At 36.7% G+C, this 22,579-nt stretch overlaps 1 protein-coding gene across 3 annotated transcripts in view; it reads right to left on the bottom strand.

The window, feature by feature from the left end:
- Window positions 1–22,579, bottom strand: part of epc1a (enhancer of polycomb homolog 1 (Drosophila) a) — a 57,038-nt gene that overhangs the window by 26,261 nt on the left and 8,198 nt on the right. For all 3 annotated transcript variants that reach the window (XR_012388159.1, XM_073918848.1, XM_689970.10), the window contains exon 2: window positions 7,124–7,283. Coding sequence is in view for 2 of the 3 variants with exons in the window: in XM_689970.10 (XP_695062.2) it covers window positions 7,124–7,283 (160 nt within the window). In the remaining variant the exon portion in view is untranslated. The remainder of the gene's footprint in view (window positions 1–7,123; window positions 7,284–22,579) is intronic.

The following is a 22,579-nucleotide window of genomic DNA, read 5'->3' as shown; positions in this document are numbered from 1 at the left end:
AGTACAAGAAAGCGACGGCGAAGTGAGGCAACAGTACGATAAAGCGCCGGCGTCTTTCTAACCTGCAGTGTGAGAAGATTTTGGTTTTGAAAGTAAGTATAATGCCAATAAAAGAAAAAACGGTGAACAAAAATTAACTGTGTGCAAGCATTGTTTTACACGTATAACCATGACTGCACATCTGCCATCACCCAGCAATATCACTGTCTGAAGGGAGAATAGCAGAGAAGGTAATAAAGTCCTCCAAATAGCAACAACCCCTCGCTAAATCACTCCAGAAAACATACCTAACTGGTTCCGAGAGACACATAAAAATAACAAAGGCAGTGCGGGTCTTTCTTGCTAAAGATTTGCAGCCATTTTCGGTGATTGGAGATGTGGGCTTTTGTCATTTTATAAAAGCACTCGATCCGCGTTACAGACTGCAGTCTCGCATTTTTTTTAGCACAGAGAAAATTAAGATGGTTTATTTATGTTTACTTGAGTACAAATATGTTTATTTGAAATGGCCAATTTATCTGTTTTAACTTCACAGGTATGTTTATTTTCAAAGTGTAGGATTTTATGTGTTCCCCAGTTTGTACAGGGGCTACCAGCAGCAGTGAGATTTCAGTGTTCATTTTTTTTGTACAATACACTAGGAACTAGTGTACATTTTTTGGCTTTTAAATAAAACAAAATGAGTTTTGCAATAAATAGTTTGTATTTTTTTCTCTTAACTTCTCAAAAAATAAAAATAAATAAATAAACGTGTCAAGCCATGACAACCAAACCGAACCAAAAACAGTGTTAAAAAAACCAAGGTATGTATTGAACTGTGAGCTGACTGTATTGTTGCATCCCTAGTAATCACATCATATTACTCGGGGTTCAACGCTAAAGATTTTTTCTACTGGGCCGATCGGGCCAGTGGTTGAGATTTTTACTTGCCCTGCCAAAGTTTTCACTGGCCCCACCAGCAAAAGAAGAAGTAGTTAATAGCCATTTCTTAGCCACATATTTTAAATAATGTCTGTGAATCTAGAATTTAAATATTTTAAAAATGTTAATAAATGTATAATGAGCAAAATTTAAGATTTCATGCAAACGACAGAGCAGTGTAAAAAATCTGCTGGTATTTTATTGCAATTCTAAATAATTTTTATAAAATTGGCTGGCCAAACTGACGAAAACTTTTGTACCCATGTATTCGTCTACTTTCAAGACTTTAGAAACAGACGTTTTCTTTTAGCCTTATAGTTTGATGTTGCCATCTTTTCACTCTTCTGGCTGTTACCAGGTTACAAAAAACAGTAAAAAAAAAAAAAAAAAAAGAAAAAAAAAAACCTCATTGTTACTGGCCGATAGGGGTCAGTAACAATCCTGTCGACTGTCCCGAGTGTCTTTCACGCTGGCCCAAGATCACTGGGCAGTCCTTATTGTTAAACCCTCTTATTAGTCAATTTAAAGCAGAAAACAATTAAAAACAATAGTAGGGCTGTGTGATTTGGGGAAAATATATAATTGCAATTTTTTTGACAGACTTGCAATTTCAATTTGATTTACGATTTTTTTTAGTAATCTGTGACAGCCCTTACAAATGACCTGTTTTTGTTCAGTATCTGTTACTTTGAAATGAAAGTATTTCCATATTACCGACGTGCTGTTTTTCTGTGATATTAATTAGTCTATTAATGTTTTTGAGAGCAGTAGACGCCATCATCCAATTTTATTGTGGGAATTCCGCATAGTTCTGTTGCACTATTCTGTTTGGCCGAACGAAAGTGTGCTCACTCAATTGGCCAGTAAGACTGTCGCACACAGATAGCGGTCATGCATTTGCTCTGGGTGGGGGAAATTAAATAATACATTCATATCGCAGCCTCTAGCGATTAGCTAAAATCGCAATGTTTCAAATCATGATTGTGAATTGATTTTGATTGCACAGCCCTTAAAAATAGCATATTTTTTTCATACAAGAAAAAGATTCTGTAAGTATAAGCATTCCACAAACAAATTTAATAAAAAGTCAAACAGCTCAAGAGCATCACAAAAACTACACTGCATCAACAACCACTGTGTTTTACTTTTACTACTTTTCTTTACAGATTGTAAATCAGATGAAAAAAATAGAAAACATCAAAACAATTTGAATGCAATGACCGCATGCAAGAAATACCACATACAAGAAATTAATTGGCAGCGTAAAACACAAAATACAATTAATAGAAACAGCTAACAAAAACACATCATGTTGAAAACTAAAAAGACTGTAGGAGTAATTAAAGTCCTAAGCAGTCTGGTTGACGTCCCACAACTGAAACGATCATCCACACACATCTATGTTCTGTGGATCCCACAATTAACACATACGTTAAGCAAAAAGCCATTATCCAAGTTGAATGCTACAACCAAGAGCCTGGCTAAACTGATTAAAGTATGTACAGGGCTCGAAATTGCGACCATTTTGGTCACATATGCGCCTGAAAATTAATCGATGCGACCTCATAATATATTTGGGCGCATTAGTGCGACCTGTTTTGATTTTTTCTAAAAACGTGCTGAATCGCTCTTCCCTGCCGCTATATTGGTTCATATTAGCTGTCATTCACTCAAAGCTTTCCGCTGTTACAGGGAGGGAGCTTTTATGACCACGGGAAATGCAAACGGCTAAAGAGTGAAAACTTAAAACACACAGGTTTGCAAAGTGCAAACCCCACCTAAAGTTGAGGTGCAGATGAGAGCGATCATGACACGTGGTGAATATTGATCTGCCAGCTGAGATCAATCGAGTACGTACTTTTCGGAGAAGGTGCCCGAATCTCGAGTGTTTAGCGCAAATGTCCGCTAAAAGTCAAATCTAATACTGTACATATCATCACCAAAGAAGCTCGCCTTTACTACGTTTACACTGAAACTGCGTCTCATAACAAACAGCGGTATTGCGCCGGTGCTCGACCTGCTCATAAATTGGGTCGGCTGACTCGCCTGCTTTTCCACACACACAGAATAATTTAAATCAGCTTAGACGGAACTTTTACATTGACATAAACTAAAACCAAAACTTTTAAAGAGTGATAGAAGTGAGACTTTACTTACTTTGTTTTGCCTACTATTTCTTGGTGTATTTTATTTTTTTTATTTGATTACTGATGACTGTTTTGCAGCTTTCAGCCTTGAATTTAATTATTATAATCTTTTGTTTGTTTTGTAGCAGAAATATTATTTATTAAACTGACATGCATATATATGCTGTTTAACTGCACAAAATAAATCTTTCTTACTGCAATGCTTCATTTTTGTTTGATGCAAACTATACATTTATTTTTCATAAAGTAACTTTTTATAGCAGATAACTTACATTAAAGCACATTCAAGGCAGCATGATGATGAGAAATGTAATAAATTGTTACTATTATTGTCATTTACATCATCATTAATATTCTATAATTATTAGACATACACATTTTGGAATTATTGCACACAAATATCAATGTCATCTCAGCATTAGTTAGTTCTTTCTGGTTTTTGTTAGTCCTAATTGATGTTGTTTTAAAATACAACAAGTCCCTTAAAATACAATTTGCAGCAGTGCTCATTCATTTTTGGTGGGTGCTCCTAAATTTTTTCGGGTGCTCCTAAATTTTTGAAGTTGGGAGCAACGGTGCTACCAAGTAAAAAAGTTAATTTCGAGCCCTGATGTAGATATTTTAATTCAAACATGTGTAACATGGCTGTGCAATATGACGATATGTATATCGTATGGACAAAATAAAAAGTGTATTGTTTAATTTTATGCTCTATTGTTTAATTATTGGCATGATCACAAAATACATTATGGCAATACTGTCATAATATGAGCATAATACTACACACCACTATGGAAATGCAGACAAAACATATCAACATTGTGAAAAAGTTGCAATGTTGAAAGTACAATGTTTACATTTTGCGATTCATTTAACAATTTGTTTTTTAGACCTGTAATCGTTAGTTTTTTTGTTTTAAGGTCCTTTATTTATTTTTTTTTTATTTCTACACTTTTAAAATCACACTTTTGCCCCGAAACAAATTATCACAAATGATTAACCAGTTAAACTCTGCTGTTATTTTGGGATTTCAGCCTGGATTTTTCCTACCCAAATTTAAAAGCTTCCCAAATCCACATGTAGAGGTGTAAATGCAAAAGTTTGGTATCATTTTAAAGAAAACCCTTTGAATTTTCATGAAACACTATTGAAAGTGTTTAAAATAACTGTATATGTTGTCTGTGTTATAGGCTTGGGCGGTATTACGGTATTATGGTATACCGCGGGATCTAAAAATAGCAACGGTGTCAGTTTCAATACCGTTATACCGTCATAAAATATTAAATATCCTTTATTTAGTGCCTACAAAAACGTATGTGCGGTTGTCATCACGGGACAGTGTGGAGGAGAGAGGGAAAGGAAGGGGGAGGGAGAGAAGGGGGAGAGGGAGGGGGAGAGGTGACGTGACGAGTCGCGCTTCAAAGTGTCCTGCAGTTTGGGAGTTTCGACTGAACAGAAGAGAGACGTGGTTAATATGAACGAGAGGTCTGCATTAGAGCTAAAGATCTTTGACCGAACCCAGCGAGACCCGAAAAAACCCAAATCCCTGCATTAAAATCCATCCCTGCAAAGGTGAAACGAATGATGACGAAGTAGTAAAAAAAGAGGATTTTGACGGCGGTCAAGTCAGTCACTAGCTCAGAAGGAGCGGGTATTCCAGCCGCAGGTATTTCGCGGTCGCTCATACACTGCGTATTACGGTAGAGCCCTAAACCGCAAGCTGACAGGTAAAAAGAAGAGGCCATTCGCTAAAGTGAAACTGCTGTCATGGAAAATTAAATGCATGTTCCTGACTGGTAGAAGATGAACAAACAATCCTACCAAAAACTTGCAAAATCAGCCGGATCAGAACTCTGCATCTCGACCTGTAGCCGCAGGAAAGGGTGTTCAGCTGCTGGACGCACATGAGTGAGAGACTGCGCTAAAGCCAGTGGATTTAATAATGTTCCTCCACAAACACACGTAGCCTAATCTTGGTGCGTAAAGGGTTTTTAAATTATAAATAAATATTAATTAAACCATATAATCATAATGTAGACAGAGTATACAGACTAATGGTGGCATTATTCTTTTATTATTCAGCTTCACCGCCGCCTTAATGCCAGATTGTGAAGAGAAGTGGAGAAACACATCTTGCAGAGCCTTTATCTTAATTTCGTTATTGCCAAAATACCCGTCACCATTTAGAGTTTATTTTAATTTGATTTGTTAAGCAAGATTACTTTTCATTGGTGTGTAGGCTAATTTAAAGGCTAAGTGCATGTAGACCTATAGAGTGCTGAGATGTTACGATGTTACAGCTGTAGGACTTATTTTATTTCTTTGTTCCAACTTTCAAGTGGCCTATAGTCTACGCTTGTTACGAATACATGATGTTAAAACTTATAAATGACTCATTCTTAAAAAAAATGCATTAGAGCTGTGTGCATGAGCACATTTAATGTAGGCTGTGAACGGGTTTGGGCTGTATAAAGCTGTCAATCAAAATGTACCTGTCGGACTCGGGACCTATCGGGTATAACTGCTGATCCGCGGGAGCCGGCCAGATTTCTTACGGTGTGGGAGTAAATTTCTGAATAAATCGCGGGAGAGATTGTGTGTGTGTGTGTGTGTGTGAGTAAAAGGGAGAGAGAGAGAGAGAGAGAGAGAGAGAGAGGTGCTGAGCTTCGCGCTCTCTCTCTCTCTCTCTCTCTCTCTCTCTCTGACCGCGAGCCTAAGGTCGCATAGAATGTATTCAGTTTCTGAATGGTTTAGGCTTAAGCCAACAGTTTGGTGACGCTGTTTGAGCCTTACGTCATAATTTTTTTTTATTACGCCGGTAATACCGGATACCGGGGTAAAATGTGGAGGCGGTTTGACGGTACCAAAATTTGGATACCGCCCAAGCCTACTGTGTTATAATAAACACCTTAAAAAAAAAAAAAAAAAAAAAAAAAAAAAAAAAAAAAAGGAGGCGTTTTTTTTTTTTAAACTTAAATTTGAAAGTGTACCATTTAGGTTCTGTGTGGTCTAGGGTGCTGTAATTAATTTTGGTGGTTCCTGCACATGTATGTAATCATAGAAAAAAAGAAAAATGTATCTACCATAATCTATGCAAAAGTTATTGCATTCCAACTGATGAGAGGTGCTATACAAGCCACAGGGAGGTGATCATTGTTTTCATATTTCACTATTCTTTTGTTTGATCAAACATAATTCACTGTGTTTGGACCACGTCAGACATATAAAAGGATTACTTATGCACATCACCTCAAAAACAGAGGAGAAATGGCCCTGAAGCGCACAGCATAAGGTAAGAGATGACAGCTGTCTGTGCTATCTGGGGCTGCTTAGTGATCATAAATGTATTTCACTTCTGGGCCAAGGAAACACCGCGATTTATTCGACAACTGTTTGATATGTAAATATAATTCAGTAAAAGGAATGCTAGAACCGTATGAGCACCGCCAAGAGCTTTCATTTGAGCTATATGAAGCTACATTGAGCTATATTGAGCTATATATGAGCTATATTGAGCTACATGTGTCATATGAAAAATATGACAATGAACCAATGTAAAATACCTAGCTCGGGTATCCAAAATACTGTGTAATTAAGTGTAAACAACTTTTGTAGAGTAGAATAACACACACACACATTTTTTAAATAATTCAGAATCCCGCTGCATAAGCACTATAGGGCCTGCAACTTCTCTCAATTCACTTGCTATTGGCAGATGATGCAAATAGTCCATTCACTGAAATAAATCACCTTTAAAACAAAGGGGTATTTCAGGAGATTTATAACAATAATTTGAGGTGAAAGCACCCAAACGTATAAGATGTGGCAGATGGCACAGCCTGCAATCCACAACCCCTCACAAAAGAAACAAAAAACATCACAACAAAACACCTGCTGTTCAGAAATCAGCTGACAGATGTAGCGAACAATGGTTTCAATCACTTTGCCCCTCTTAGTCAGACACTCCAGTACTCGCACTACCTGAAACACTGCATCAAAAAGTAAAAGCTGCCTCATTAGCATTCGTTTGCGCTCATTAAAAACTGCAAACTCACGCTGTATGTGAATGAGCTGCTTTGGCATCTTGAAGTCTCCGGGGTAGAGCGAGTCATAGTAGGCGATGTTGCTCTCGGCCTCTGGGACAGGAATCACCATATTATCCCTCTTCTCTCCGTACACCTGCTGGGCCGAAATTGCCCTCTGGAGATGGTGTTCCTGTGGCAAACCATAAAGAAAGAGACCTATAATTCATTAAACATTCCCATTCACAAAGTCACATGAGTCTTGATGTACAACAGACTTTTGAGTGGAATCCTGTTTATTTGCGGCAATTTGTTTCCTTTTGGAGAATCCATTGTACAATTCATTGCGCAACAAAGTTACAAAAATAAACAATTGCTTGTCAAAAAAAATCATCAAGACTTAAAATACAGTGTTTTATTTTACAGTATTGTGCCTAAAATGTTGGAAATATTTTAATATAATCAATGCTTCAATGTGCTTGCAAACAGGGCTGCTGACTATTTCATTTCAACATCGATATTGCAATGTGCCGATCTTAAAATATAGTCACAAAGTTCAGAACAAAGTTTAACCCTAAAATTTTTTTTTTAATGTCTGTGATTATGTAGGTTTCCAAGCGAATTTGAACCATTTGAGCACTAGAAATGATAATGTTTGTTAAACGATTAACAAAGATTAATTGCATTTAATTATTGGAATAATTAAGACTTTAGCGGTTAACATTATGGTTGATGTTGAATAGTTTAATTTCACTTCCCTAAAAAAAAAAAAAACATCACTAATCAATGAAAAGTAATGAATTTTCCCAAACACTGTTAGAAGGTATCTTGAGAAATTATATTCATATTGCAATATTTAAAATCGCAGAGAAACAAAATATTACAATGTCAGTATTTTTCCAACATGGTGCAGCCCTACTTGCAAGCTATTAAAATAGCACTCTTATTTACTATGAAATTGCAGATAATAAGTATGACAAACCTCTTTTTTAAATGCTTGAATGAAAAGAAAATGTCCACCCATTGTATTAGGGGTGTCAAAATTCATTGTTTCTTTGGTGCACCACAATGTAGATGTGGACAATTTGATATCAGTTCAGTAATAATCTTAACCGGTTATTGTGTACTGATGTCATTTATCTCATATGCGCTATGTCGCCGTAGCTTACTATGGCGAGGGAGGAGAGCACGAGTATTTACAACGCTCCAACTACTTAAAAACTCATAAACCGTGCACAATTCCACTGCGTGTGTGTTTGCTGGATCAGTCTTTCACTGACATTTACAGTAGAAGCCTCTATTTCACTGCGACTAAGAGAAAGTACTCCATTTGTTTCCTTCTTTCTGTCGGTCTCTCAATGGGAGTGACTTTTCCTCTCCTCTTGGCTGTTTAACAGCGATACTTCTGGATACAGTCACGAGCGCGTGCCTGCAGAGTTTTCTCCATCGTGTCTATCATGGAACAGCAGATCGCCCCTTCCGCTTATCAGCGTCACTCAACTGTGAAGAGCACAGCGCACAAGAGCCAATCACAGCCGTTTTTGTTAAGGGTGTGACCAATCAAAGGGGTATAAGAGAACTTAAGAGACAAGGATCAGAAATCGATCAGAAAATTATATTTGTTTATATTATTCGCTAAATGCTCATGTTGTCTAAAGGTAAAGTTTATATATCTGACTGTTTGTATTAAATGACAAAATTGCATTACAAATAGTATAGAAATATATTCATATAATTTAATACAAGAATTCTGCTGTGAAGAAATTATAAAACTGTATGGAAAGCACCGTCAATGCACTGAGAAATCCAATTGAACCGAATCGATGGCATGATAATCGTAACCGAACCAAACCCTTAGACCAGTATAGGTTCACAGCTTTACATTGTATCGATGGCATGATAATCGTAACCGAACTAAACCCTTAGACCAGTATAGGTTCACAGCTCTACATTGTATTGACTCTATACTGTTCCAAATCAAACTTTAAACACTAAGATTTAAACACATTCTAATTGCTTGGACAAAAAAAGAAATAAAATTTTAGTGTTTGAGGACTGTGGAAGAACATTGCCAGATATTTCTAAAAAAAATAAATAAACAAATAAAAAACTATTTATACAAGCAACAAGCAATAGAGTGCAAATAAATCTTGTTTTGACTGCTGAAGCTTCATTACAAAAGAATTATGGCATATTTTTTCCCATTAAAATAAAATGCTGTAATCAGGCTTCATACACATTTTTACTACAAAAATTCCAGGACCTTTCTATGATTTTTCCAAGACTTAAGGCATTGCATTGACCTAATGTTTCATGCAATGTCTGCATATGCGTGGTAAAACAAAAACAACGCAAAATTTCACATTTATTTCAGCATATCGTAAAACACGCAGCAATCTATCTAGTTTCAATTAAAATTGATTTCTATGTAAAACTTATTTAGATAAAGCTTACAGCACACTAATAATGTGAGAGTATGTGATTGTTTAAGGACAGAAAAGTAGTAAATAACCTCTATTTAAAATATACAGATATCTGTTTTCCATGACTTTTCCGAAACATTGCAGGTTTTTCTGTTGTTCCTAAAACATTTCCAGGCCTGGAAATGCCATGTCAAAATTCCAGGACTTTTCCAGGTTTTGACAGTATGGACCCTATGTAATGATCAGTCTTCAACAAGCAAAATTGATGACATCAAACAACTCAAAAGACCATTACAAAAAAAACTACACTGCACTGCACTAAAAAATACACAGCACCATTGTGCTTTTCTGAACTGCCTTTGTAAATTTGTAATATAGATCAGAGGACTAAAGTGAACACACTAAGGATGTAACGGTATCAGAATTTCACGGTTCGGTAATACCTCGGTATGAATGTCACGGTACGGTATTTATTGAATCATTTACAGGAAAAAACAAAACTTATGAAAATACTCCAAAAAAGTGCCAAAAGTGTCAATGACATACAAATTAGTCATCTATCTGTAAGCTTTGAAACAGTTACTTCAATTTTAATAACAAAAAATTATTAAACCATGTAAAAAAATTAAGTCTCAATTTAGTATTGTTGAAAACTCATCACATTCAACATTTAATCACTCACTCACTTAGATAGAGATGGGTTTAAAGGAAAATTATCATATAAATATAATCTGGTAAAAGCTGGTATCTCTGGGTATTTACAATGTCCCCTGCAACAGAAAAAACCCTCTCATTTGGGACTGAGGTTTCTGGGACAAGAGAGATATGACTTGGCCCAGGTTGACAGCAGTGGGTAACGTTGTGCATTGTCTTTCCCCCACTTGAGATGACAAACCATGAGTAAGATAGAGATCTCATGTCTGCATCAATCTGAACAGTGTGCTGACACCACCGCTATTCAGTACACGCGCGACAACACAGCTGATAAGAACTCGCGCGACAACACAGCTGATAAGAACTCGCGCGACAACACCGCTATTCAGTACGCGTGCGGAGACAACACCCGCTTTAGAGTTTTCCAGCTCTTTTTCATCCCCGCTTCTAGCAGCACACTCCATTTCCGCATTACTGGATCTGTAGCGACAACAGACCGCAAGGGATGATGGTCAAGCATGGGCTGATGGGAATTGTAGTTTTCGCTACCTCCCGTTCGCTTCATTCGCCTGAGCAAATTTTCTCAGAAGACCTATAGTTTTACCGAGTCATGCGACTACGGTAATATCGAAAAAAATTAATATTGCGGTATGACGGTATTTACAATACCGTTACATCCCTAGAACACACCAAATCAACTTTAACGCAGTGACCTCATGCAAGGAATAAGCTGGCGGCATAAAACAACATAAACCTACTTAAAATAAAATAGCCCCCCACACACACATCAGGTGTAATATAAAAGAAATATAAAAGCATGTAAGAGTAACGTCACGCACCCCAGGAGCTCATCTGAAATGATTTCACTTGGCTTAAAGAAATGAAAAAAGAACAAAAGATCATCTCGCACAATAGCCTGAAACCATTTCACCAGAGGAGCTCATACAAACTTAGGAGATGACCTTGATGATGTAATCGCAATCAGATGGAAAAAAATTGTCTATTTACTTATTCATATTAACATTGTTTTCCTTCCAACCATCGTTAAAAACTAACGTCCAATAGTTAATAATAAACGTCCAAACCCTCTCTTACTCTCACGCTCTCTCTCACACACACACAAACACACAACTTAAATGACTCAGCTGCGAGCCCTCACTAAAAGGTCTTACGCAAGGAGGCAATTATCAGCAGACAAAAGCCAGACTTCCTTTGGCACAGTCCTCTGAATAACCTTCAGATTGCAAACACTCCCCCTGCTGAGAATGACCCCTTCACTGACCTCAGAGAATCATAATTACAAACAGATGAGGGGAGAAAGAACAAAACGGTCACAAAACCACTCTATAAGACAGCAAAACACAAACAAACAAGTAAACTCAGGTTCACAATGTGCAAACATGGACACAATTTGGTCGTCTAAGAAAAAAAAAAAAAAAAACTCAAATATCAGTGCCAATAGACTAGTGGTGAAGTGCGTTAACATTAAGGGCTGCACAATATCTGGTTTCATTGATATCTTAATGTGATCATTTGCAATAGTCACATCACAGAATATGCCATGTTGAGTCTGGATTATAATTGATCATATTGCAAGTGTTTTTTGAGGCCTGTGATTGTGTGAGGATTTAAAACCATTCATGCAGAAATGACACCGCTTGTAATTAAAAAAAAAAAAAAAAAGACTATTAATTTTATTGCATTGTTTATACATCGAAGACTACGCTTCAGTGTTATTTATTTTACATTTGATTATTCAATCACTGTATACCTGATTAGTTACAGTCAAATATGAAAACGCTGTTCATTTAATTTGTATCTTTTTCTTTAGTGAATTTATCTATGCTTGTTATGTTAGATTATTTTATGCAAATGCACTCCCCTACAGAATCATCCCAGTCTATTTAAAATGATAAATTGTCCATTTACAGGGCTTGAACTAAATCTTTTTGACTTTAAAACATTAAAAACCAGTCCAAAATTTAGTCGCATCCATCATAAATTATGAGCACCGTAACGACAAATTTTTTTATTAACAGATTTATTGCATTTGAAGAATTAACACTCATCAAAACCAACAAACAAAAAATGATATGCATGTGCCCACCGCAAGACAGCTATCAAATTGACAGCCGTCAGAGGATATTAACCGATTCATTCGCATTCAGTTTAAGAGCAGTGGGCCAATAAGAAGAGAGCAAAGGCGGGCATAGCAGGTTTTTGTTTACTGTAGAAAACTAACATTGTTTTAAACCAGAGGTCACCAACCTTTTTGAAACTGAGAGCTACTTCTTGGGTACCAATTATTGTGAAGGGCTACCAGTTTGATACAGGCTTCTTAAATAACATTTTTTCTCAATTTACTTTTAATTATATGTTTTTGTTATTAATGATTAATGATATTCGTCTATGTGAAGACACTGATCATGTTAATGATTTCTCACAATAGTTCTCAACAATGATTTTACAAGGTAAGAAACAGAAATATCAATATATTTGTTTGAAATAGTTATATATATATATATATATATATATATATATATATATATATATATATATATATATATATATATATACACATACCTTATTGTCATTACCCAATTTTACACCAATGCAGGTGTTATTTAAAAAGAATAGCTTCAAAAAGTACTAGATTCAGCTTACTGGTATGTGGTGCTATTTTTAGAACAGGCCTGTGGGCAACTCATGTAATCTAAGTGGGCTACCTGTTGCCCGTGGGCACCATGTTGGTGACCCCTGTTTTAAACTATTCCTGAGCACTACGTTTTTAGGTGTAAATATGAACTCTGAGTTAATGTCTCCACAATCCACGCATGCGGTGAACATTTTGCAGTGAAAGCAGGTAACACGGGATAATTTTATGCACTCAAACAAATGCTCCCAAATATATTTTAAAGTCACATAAATAAAATTTCAGGCACATATGCGAGCAAAACGATTGCAATTTTGAGCCCTGAAATAAGTAAGTCATGTAGTGAAATTGTATTCATTTCACAATATATAATAACAGAATAAAGAAATATTGCAATGTTAGATTTTTCTAATATCGTTCAGCCCTAGTTGACAAACAGCACCGAGATGCTCACAGAGACCTGAGATCAATTCCCGGCTCAAAGTGCTTTACCAATCAATTCCATCTCCCTCTGCTCCCCAAAATTTCCTGGTATCATTCTGCTCCTATCCATTAAAGGTTAAAAAACCCTTTAAAAAAATCTTGGGATAAAATCTGTAGTCTTTTAATTGCTGGTTTGACATGTTCATCGACTGCTGATTGACAGCAATTTCAGTCAAATTTTTCCTCCAATGAAATTGACGCAAATCATGCAACTCTAAAACCATTCCAGGGAAAATGCTGAAATAAATTAGGTGAACAATACAGCAAGAAGGGAAACTTGATCGGGATGATCGGGATGCTGCATTCTATACTGCGAAGTACCTCATTCTAAAACAAACATTTTTTATATATTTGATGTTTTTGCTTGACTTAATTGACAACTTTAAAATCTGCAGGACTCTTTTTGTGCACATCCATTTTTGGGGCAATTTGATTGTCTGACATTGACAACTAAAAACGTATCATGACATGGGGATCAACTTTGTACAGGCTGACAACCTTCAAGCATAAAAGTACCATCTAAAAAAATTGATTCAATTAAAATTCATTGTCAGTCATGCTTAAGACCTCTTTCATAGCCTTCATTCTACTTAAATACAACTCATGAAGCCAGAAGCCTTTAGCGCATTTAAAAATCAAATCAACTTAGAGCGTTACCCATTATTCTTTCTGGTCCAGAATCAGCTACAGTAACCAATAAAGTTTTATTTAGCTTGTTTTTTGATAAAACGATTTACAGTAGAGTTATTAAAGGAACAATCTCTCTGGAGTTATCAGAGGTAAAGTCAACATACTGTGTAATTTACAATGCATTTTACTTCCACAGTGTAATGCATTTCAAAAGAAACCAAGATTTCCAAATAAAAACAGTAAATGAGGTTTTAGGATAAGACGCAATAAGTTGCATCTGAATTTATTACATCTGACAAATTGAAATTTGCCGCATACATGCAAATACAAAAATCAGCAAAACATGATCTATTAGTTTTTACATCCAGTCAGAAGTATTTTCAAATGTGATTTTAAGTGAAGTTTATTTATAAACTAATTTCAAGAGGATCACGTGCTTATGCTTGATTGCAGCCGGTCCCGCATTATTCAATTTATGATTCACCAATTAGACGATTCCTAAGCCACTATAAATACTTAAAGTTCCATATCACAGCCATCTTCGTTTTGAAAAATCCCCCCTTCCACCACTACACCTCCTTTCCTAGATGGGTGGCACGGTGACCCAATGGTTAGCACTGTTGCCTCACAGCAAGAATGTCACTGGTTCTAGTTCTTACCAAGCCAGCTGACGTTTCTGTAGAGTTTACACATGGGTTTACCATGGGCTCCATAGTTTCCTCCCACCATCCAAAACCATGCAACCTAAGTTAATTGACTAATTCAAATCAGCACTAAAGACATGCACCTAGTAAGTATTTATCTCTTAAGAGCAATCCCTATCTGTTCAATAGCTACTACAGCGGGGGGGGGGTCCTCGAGATCTACCTGAGCTCAAACTCCCCTCTCACCCTGCAAACAGTAGGGAGCCCTGGGCTCGAGGATCTTATGAGCTCAGGGCTCTCTCCCGGGACAGCAAGCCAAACTAGTTTTATAATTAATCATCAGCGAAGTGTGAACTCTTGAAAATCACACAAGCGTCTGATATTTGGTCATTTACTTGTGTGTCTGAACACATATCTGATTTCCCTTAAAAACCCAAGCTTCCACAAAGCAAGGGTGACACAAAGACGGCTTTATAATATTAATTATAAAAGCATGCCTATATGCACACTACTGAAGTGGAAACATTACATATATTGCCAAGAAAATGTACACAACAAATAATTACTCGGGAACATAGAAACCTGCTTTCAAACTCTTCCTTATCAACTTTAGTCCTGTACTCAAAGCTACATAACATTTATCAGCAATTAGGCAATAACTTTCCCATCTTTATAATTAAATTCACAACTTCACTACATAGACATTGTACAGACACTGTTTACCTGTTTCTGAGTGCTGCGTTTGGCGTTTTTAGGTGTGAAGATGTATTCTGCATAATTGTCTCCTAAATTCGCGCACGCGGTGAGGATTTTGCTGTGAAAACAATGAAAATGTATGCACTACAGTTAACTCCAACGAACTCTCGTCTCCTATACCAGCTGTGGGACAAGCCATTAGAACAACACAGATCACTGTGCCCTATTCATGCCAGAGTCCCGTAAAAAAAAAAGTGATTGACAGGTGATCATTTGTTTGTAAATTTATTTATGGTTTGGTTATGAGTAAAGCAAAGACCATGTGGGTCAGGTAGTGAAAACGGTAGGTTACAATTAATTAATTTGTTACGAATTAATTGATATTTAACAACCACCCCCACCTATGGCGATGATGGCATCGTCCATTGCAATGTTTCACATTAGACATCGTACGATGCCAACTTGGTCAACATTGCCCAACCCTAGTTCACAGCCCCAATGAATTCTCCACAATTACTTGTGAAAAAGCAAAAATAGAAGATTCCCTTAATCAAATTTGACCCTTAAATGTCCTGTAAAAATAAAATATAGTTCCTCATTCTGTTTTCTCATCAAATATTGACTAATCACATGCTCTCTAGTATCTGACATCTCCACTTATTTGGTTGTTATTTGATGCATTTTCACTCAGCAATCAACCTAGCAAAGCTGTGACAAAACAAAATGCTATTGGTGGCTTTAAAAGAGAAGGGCTAACAGTTTCCCCCAAAACATAAGCAGATAAAGCGTAATCAACATTGAAAACAGTAAACATCAAATCTACATATTGTTTGAAAACAATTCAGCTTTGAATCAACTTTGAATGACTTCTAATAAGATTTTGTCCAATATGTGATATTGAATGCACTTTCACCAGACGAAATGAATGTTTTAAGCTCTATTAATGATCTGTTAGGAAAGCATTCATAATTTTAGATTGATTGTAATGATTTTGTAGGGAAATGCATTTGCATAAGTAATAATAAACCAACCACAAGCACTGATAAATACATTGGACTAAAGACAAAGTAATTTATGATTTTTTGGGAGTCCTTCGAATAATCAAATGTAAAATAACACAGTATAGTGTTTATTGTGTACATAAATATAATCCTGACTAGGGCTGCAACAACGAATCGATTAAATCAATAAAAATCTACTACTAAAAGCATTGGCAACAAATTTCATAATCGATTCATTGTCGTGCGACACGAGAATGTTCGATTAAAAAAAAAAACACTTTAGTTCAGCGCATGTACACGATCTCGCGCAATGATACAGAGTTCAGCACCTTATAGACAGGGATGAGGAGGAAGGGAGGGAGGGAGTTCAACATCAGAGTCCTACTTTTGTTTTGATACAAACTGAAAACAAAACAAACCGAGCTTTGGCGCGGTGTCTGGTGCTGAGCCAGAGAGTTCGCGCTGAGCAGAGCTCTCAGTAAGGGACCGTCAGAAAAGTGCTTCTTTTTATTTTTTCCCTCTAAAACAAAACCAACTTAAGCCCGCTGAAAAAGATGTGCCATATTATCAGAATTATGCAGCGTTTTAACCGCCTATTACTTGTTACAGCCACAAAATGAATCCTAGCGTGTATGACAGACGTTAAATTAGGTGCACTCTGAAAACTTGTCTATTACTTGTTTTAGACATGTAAATCCACACACGTACTAGTAACAATACATTTAGAGTCAAACAATGCATTCAAATATAATTTGCTGATCTGTTTTATACATATCAGATAAACATTACACATAGTGAAAGTAACTATAATGTTGAATTTACTCTTTTGTAAGTTCACCAGCCACTTGCATGTATTTAGGGAGTAACTGGTGAATTTACATGCCCAATCCTGCGTGTTCTGCTTTTTGAGGGAAACGCGGGAAACGCGCGGCCACAAGTAAACATGGTGGCAACCAGCTCAGGTTATAGATCACCATCACTTACACGTTGATGTGAACTGGTAAAACTTCTGTTTAAGATTACATCTCATTAAGATTATTTTTATTACCAAATTCACTAATAATTTAACCTGTTTTAAGCAAACAATCACTTCATTTTGACGTGTTTTTTTTTTCAGAAAACAAGACATAATTTCTTATGTTATTTCATGTGATTAGTATGTTCTTGATTTAAAATATTTAGACATTTAGATTAAAAACAGGACAAAACTGCTTCGTTTTTATTTTATTATTATTACTATTATTATTATTATTATTATTATAACAGCTTTTCTTTTTTATCTGATTCATCGATTAGTCGAAAAAAATAATCGACAGATTAATCGATTATTAAAATAGTCGTTAGTTGCAGCCCTAATCCCGACTTAATACTGCACGCTGTGATGTGATCACCATGCGCACATTTTGATATCAATGCTCAAATGATATTCTGCAGCTCTACTTCAGAACATTCATTTTTGACAGAATGCTTCAAATAAATGAGCATGTGAAGCAAATAAAAATATATAGAAAGAAAATACCATTATAAGCAAACATTTGAACTAAAAATGTACAAAATGATTAAAAAAAATGTATAAGAACACCAACAAACAAACAATTTAGCATCTAACCCTAACCCAGGAATTAACACTGTTGATTAACCACTCATATCTGACCATCTCAAAGCAGCCTGGCTGATATGATTATAATCTATTATCTACATTACAATTGAAGTCAAAGAAGAAACTAATTGAAAAACCTTACAAAAGTTCCTTCAAGGATCATGGACAAGTGTGGAAGTACCAAATTAAAATTAATGATGCAATCAAAAGATTCAAATCAAAGTAATACTTAGTCATCCTTCAAGAGAGATCCCTTCAGGCAAAAGCCGAAAGCTACATTTACACACAACATCAAAGCCTGTCTCATTCATTACTCTCATTTCAAACTGCATTAGAAACATTCTCTTTCCTTATCAGCAAATATTCCCACAGCTGTTTGAAGCAATGCTGATCTGACAGAAAATGGAGAGTCACTGACACAGTCATGGCATTCTGTCTGGGAAACTGAGAGGGAAAAAGCAGGTCAAACTTGTCTGGAATGCTGCCACGACCTTTATCCTAGACTAAGAAAGATAGTTGGAAGGAAACTACCATCTCTAGGAATACCGGCTTGCTGGATTGACTATATTTGCCATTTTAAGTTGGCAGTTGTCTAAAGAATAACCCACAACACAAACTGAAAATAACATGCTTATAATCTGAAAAATAAAAATAAAATAAAAAAATAAATAAAAAAATCTGCAGCACACAGATTTGCCAAAAACAACTGACAACTTCAAAATTATTTCAGAATCTAAGGATTTACATACATTTACTTCAGAAAAGTTTTGCACAACATCAAAACAGAGTTAAACACAACGAATAAGTCACATCATGTCAAGATTTATAAACAAGGTCAATGTGCAGTTGAGACAAACATGCTATAGAAATCCATTTAAAACTTACTAAACCAACCCTATTCTATTTAAAATTAAGGAGAAAATCTACACGATATGAAAATCCAATAACATTTAAATGACATTAAAATTTTCCACACGCACACAGAAAAATTAAGCCTAAAGATAAATTGGTTTAAGATTATCGGACAAAGTCAATAGCTGCGTCCCAAATGGCACACTATACACTATGCACTATGTACTTATGCACTTACACACTCAACAGGATAGTATATGTTTGTAGTGTTGTCCCAAATGGCACACTAATGTTTTTTTTTACTAAGCGGAAATTTAAACCGTTTCCCTGATGACGTTTGACGGTTGCCAAATCAGTGAAATAAACCAGGGGTTCCCAAACTTTTCAGGCCGCGACCCCCAAAATGACAATGCCAGTGAGTCGCGACCCCCAATATACTCTGAGGTGGTCATAAATACAGAAACCTTGCATGCAATGGCGCACACACACCAATGGACCCAAGTCCATTCAGTCTTCTTTTAATTTTTTTAATGTATGAGAGCTGGAAATGGGCCACAAAGTTTAACCGGGTGTTATGAAATCTGCTGCATCTGACTCTATTGCTGTGTCTTTAATACAATGTAATTACCCCAGGGGTTGCAATCCAATAGAAGGTAACTATAAGCTACTATAGTAACTATATATGGTATAAACGACTATTTTTTTCTCTTCAGAAGGTTATGGATAAAATATGGTAATTCTTATGCGGTTTAATAAAAATAAATAGATTTTTGGAAACCACCAGGCGACCCCCCTTCATTGTCCCGCGACCCCTCGGGGGGTCCCGACCCCCACTTTGAGAACCATTGAAATAAACAACTGAATTATCAAATAATACCTGCCGTAAGTACTGCCGTATTCACCATCGGGAGGCGTATAATCACTCTCGTAGGAGAATTTTGCTTTCACCATCCAAAATAAATAAAGTTATTGAACATGTGCGTCCGATAGCTCCGCCCTTTCCGCTACGTAAGCAAACCTGCGTTCGTTGAGTGCGTGAAGTGTCCATCATTACACACTTCATTTTAGCGGCTGAATGAGTGCATCATCCGGGTAATTAAAGTGCACTTATTATTTTTAAAATTTTCAGTGTGAACACAGTACTTACACTATTCATACTACAAAAGGGCGTAGAATAGTGCATAAGTATGCGATTTGGGATGCAGCTAATATAAATGCATTGTAAAAAAAATCCAGTTTTACTGTGCATAATGTCATATATTAAAACCTAAGCAGCATTTTCAACAATCGCTCACTCGACCAAACATTTAAGGTGTTAAATTGGTCAACGACTTTAATATGAACCATAATACAATCTATAAAAATGAAAGTAGCATCACATACGAATTAGGGTTGGGTCAACTGACGATGCTAAGCCGATAGACATCACAATACTGAGCCCTGACCCCGTCTCAGCAGCAAACCGCTCGTAAAAAATACACATGACCCAGTTTACACTAATATGCATCACAGTGTCAGTACACTGCTTCAATCTTTTACTTCAGGGCTCGGAATTGTGACCATTTTGGTCACATATGCGCCCGAAATTTTATCTATGCGACCTCAAAATATATTTGGGAGCATTTGTGCGAGTGCATAAAACTGTTGTTTGCGACCAGTTCTTACTCCAAAATGTTCACCACATGCGCGGATTCAGGAGACATTCACGCAGAATGCATCTTTGCTCTTGAAACGCGAAACTCAGCACTCAGGAATGGTTTAAAACAGTTTTCATGTCAACTTGCTGCAGTAAACAAAGTTTGTAATGCTTGCCCCGCCTTAGCGCTCTTCTTATTGGCCCACTGCTCTACCACTGAACTCGACTAATTAATTAAGCCGTACTCACACTAGCTACAGTTGCCTTGAACCGGGCCAAAGCACGCTGGTCCCCCCTCCCATCTCCCCCGACAGCCCGCACTCACACCACAATCGGACCTCGGCACTCTCACTTAGCAGCACAGTGGAGATTTCTCTAGTTGTATCGTGTCAGTCGTTTGATATGCAGTGACATGCAGTCAGATATTTCGCCGAACAGATGCGCCACTTTTGGCGCTCAATCATAATGCTCTCGTGCTGCAGGAATGAGGAGGTCTGCTGAAGGCGCGCAGCTGTAGTGCAGTGAGAGGTTTGCGTCTTTAATAAACTACGACATGCGTTCACTGAACGGTAAGAATGATTAATAAATCCATATGAAACAGTCCCTTAAAACTCTCTTTCAGTTTCGGGCCCAAGTGAACCGCGCTCAGGCCCACCTCTTCCAACCGGGCCAGGGCCAGCCAAGTGAACTGTGCTTGAGCCCGATTCAGCGCACTCACACTTCTCAAACGATCTGGGAAACGGGCCTGGGCACGGTACGGATGGCATAGTGTGAGTAGGCCCTTAATTTCAGCTGTCAATCCCTCAGTCAATGCCTTCTGGCTTGGGATGACAGGGAGAGCTACTGCCGTGAAAATGTAAAGCGCTATAGATGAGAATGAAAATAACACTGACAGATTTTGTTTTAGAAACCATCTAGTTACAAAAAATGACACATCTTACTACTGATCATGTCCTAATTGTTAATCCACCATCTACACTTTTCCAAGAGTGGATAAAAGACTTCTGTTAGCTTCAAGTCAGCTATACAAAGTTTGTGGGATGGAATTTTCAGGTAACAGTTTGCCACATCTAGCACGAGAGCTTCTGTTTAATCCTTCATATAATCGCCAGATGCTGTCCGTCATGCAATTGGCACCTATATGAAGCTATCACTTTACCGAACTCTCGCATTCAATCTGCCCAGTTGGTGGAATGAACTCCCTAACTGCATTATAACGGCAGAGTCACTCGCTGTCTTCAAGAAACGACTAAAAACTCAACTGTTTAGTCTCCACTTTCCTTCCTAATCTGCAATTGCCTCTCTGGTTCTATCGCTAACTGTATTACAAAATAAATAAATAAATAACTAATGTTTTGCTTCTTACACTTTACATACCTGAAACTTGCCTACAGCACTTATTCATTGTTGCTCTTATAGTTGTGTAAATTGCTTCCTTGTCCTCATTTGTTAAGTCGCTTTGGATAAAAGCGTCTGCTAAATGACTAAACGTAAATGTAAAATTTAACACCATGTACAGTCGTACACCATCGCAAACGGGCTTACAATGAGTAACAGTAGACCTACACATAGGTCTAATATTACTATTGTTTTACCATAAGTTTTAGAATTAATAATAATAGCCTACTCAAATTAACCTTTATTATACATCAACAAAATTGTGAGAAAATAGTGTTTTGATTAAGCAAAAAAATTAAATCATGATTCTCATTTTAGCCAAATCCGTGCAGCCATACTCAACACCATTACATATTTTATCAATACCGTGCAGCCCTAATAAAGACAGAAACTATAATAATCACACTTAAAAGCAAACATGCTTATAACTCCCAAATAAAAACAAAAGCTTCTGCTCTTCCGTGATAGGAAGGAAAAAAAGCCCTAAATTTGCCCATGGGTCCCAAACATGCATGTTTGATCTTTAACTTGCTCACTTTGTAGAACTATTAATAATTCCAGCAAACCATGTATGAATGTCTAAAAAGAACAGCTTCTGCAATCAAACCAAGCAGCTTCAAACAGCACAACATCAACCAGTTTTTTGTGAAACTCCACAACACCAGAGAACAAGAGATTCTTGACATGCGGCTGCCATTTACCACATTTACATGCATGCAGTCTCTGATGTTTTGGCTAAATACCTGCACAAAAGAGCATTCTCTTCCAGAAACAGAACATATACTCACTCATTTAATCTTACTGATGTCATTTATAGCA

Source organism: Danio rerio, chromosome 12 (assembly GCF_049306965.1).
Source record: "Danio rerio strain Tuebingen ecotype United States chromosome 12, GRCz12tu, whole genome shotgun sequence".
Taxonomy (NCBI): Eukaryota; Metazoa; Chordata; class Actinopteri; order Cypriniformes; family Danionidae; genus Danio; species Danio rerio.
Note: the sequence above shows the minus strand (reverse complement) of the source record. Positions and strands in the feature narration are given on the sequence as shown.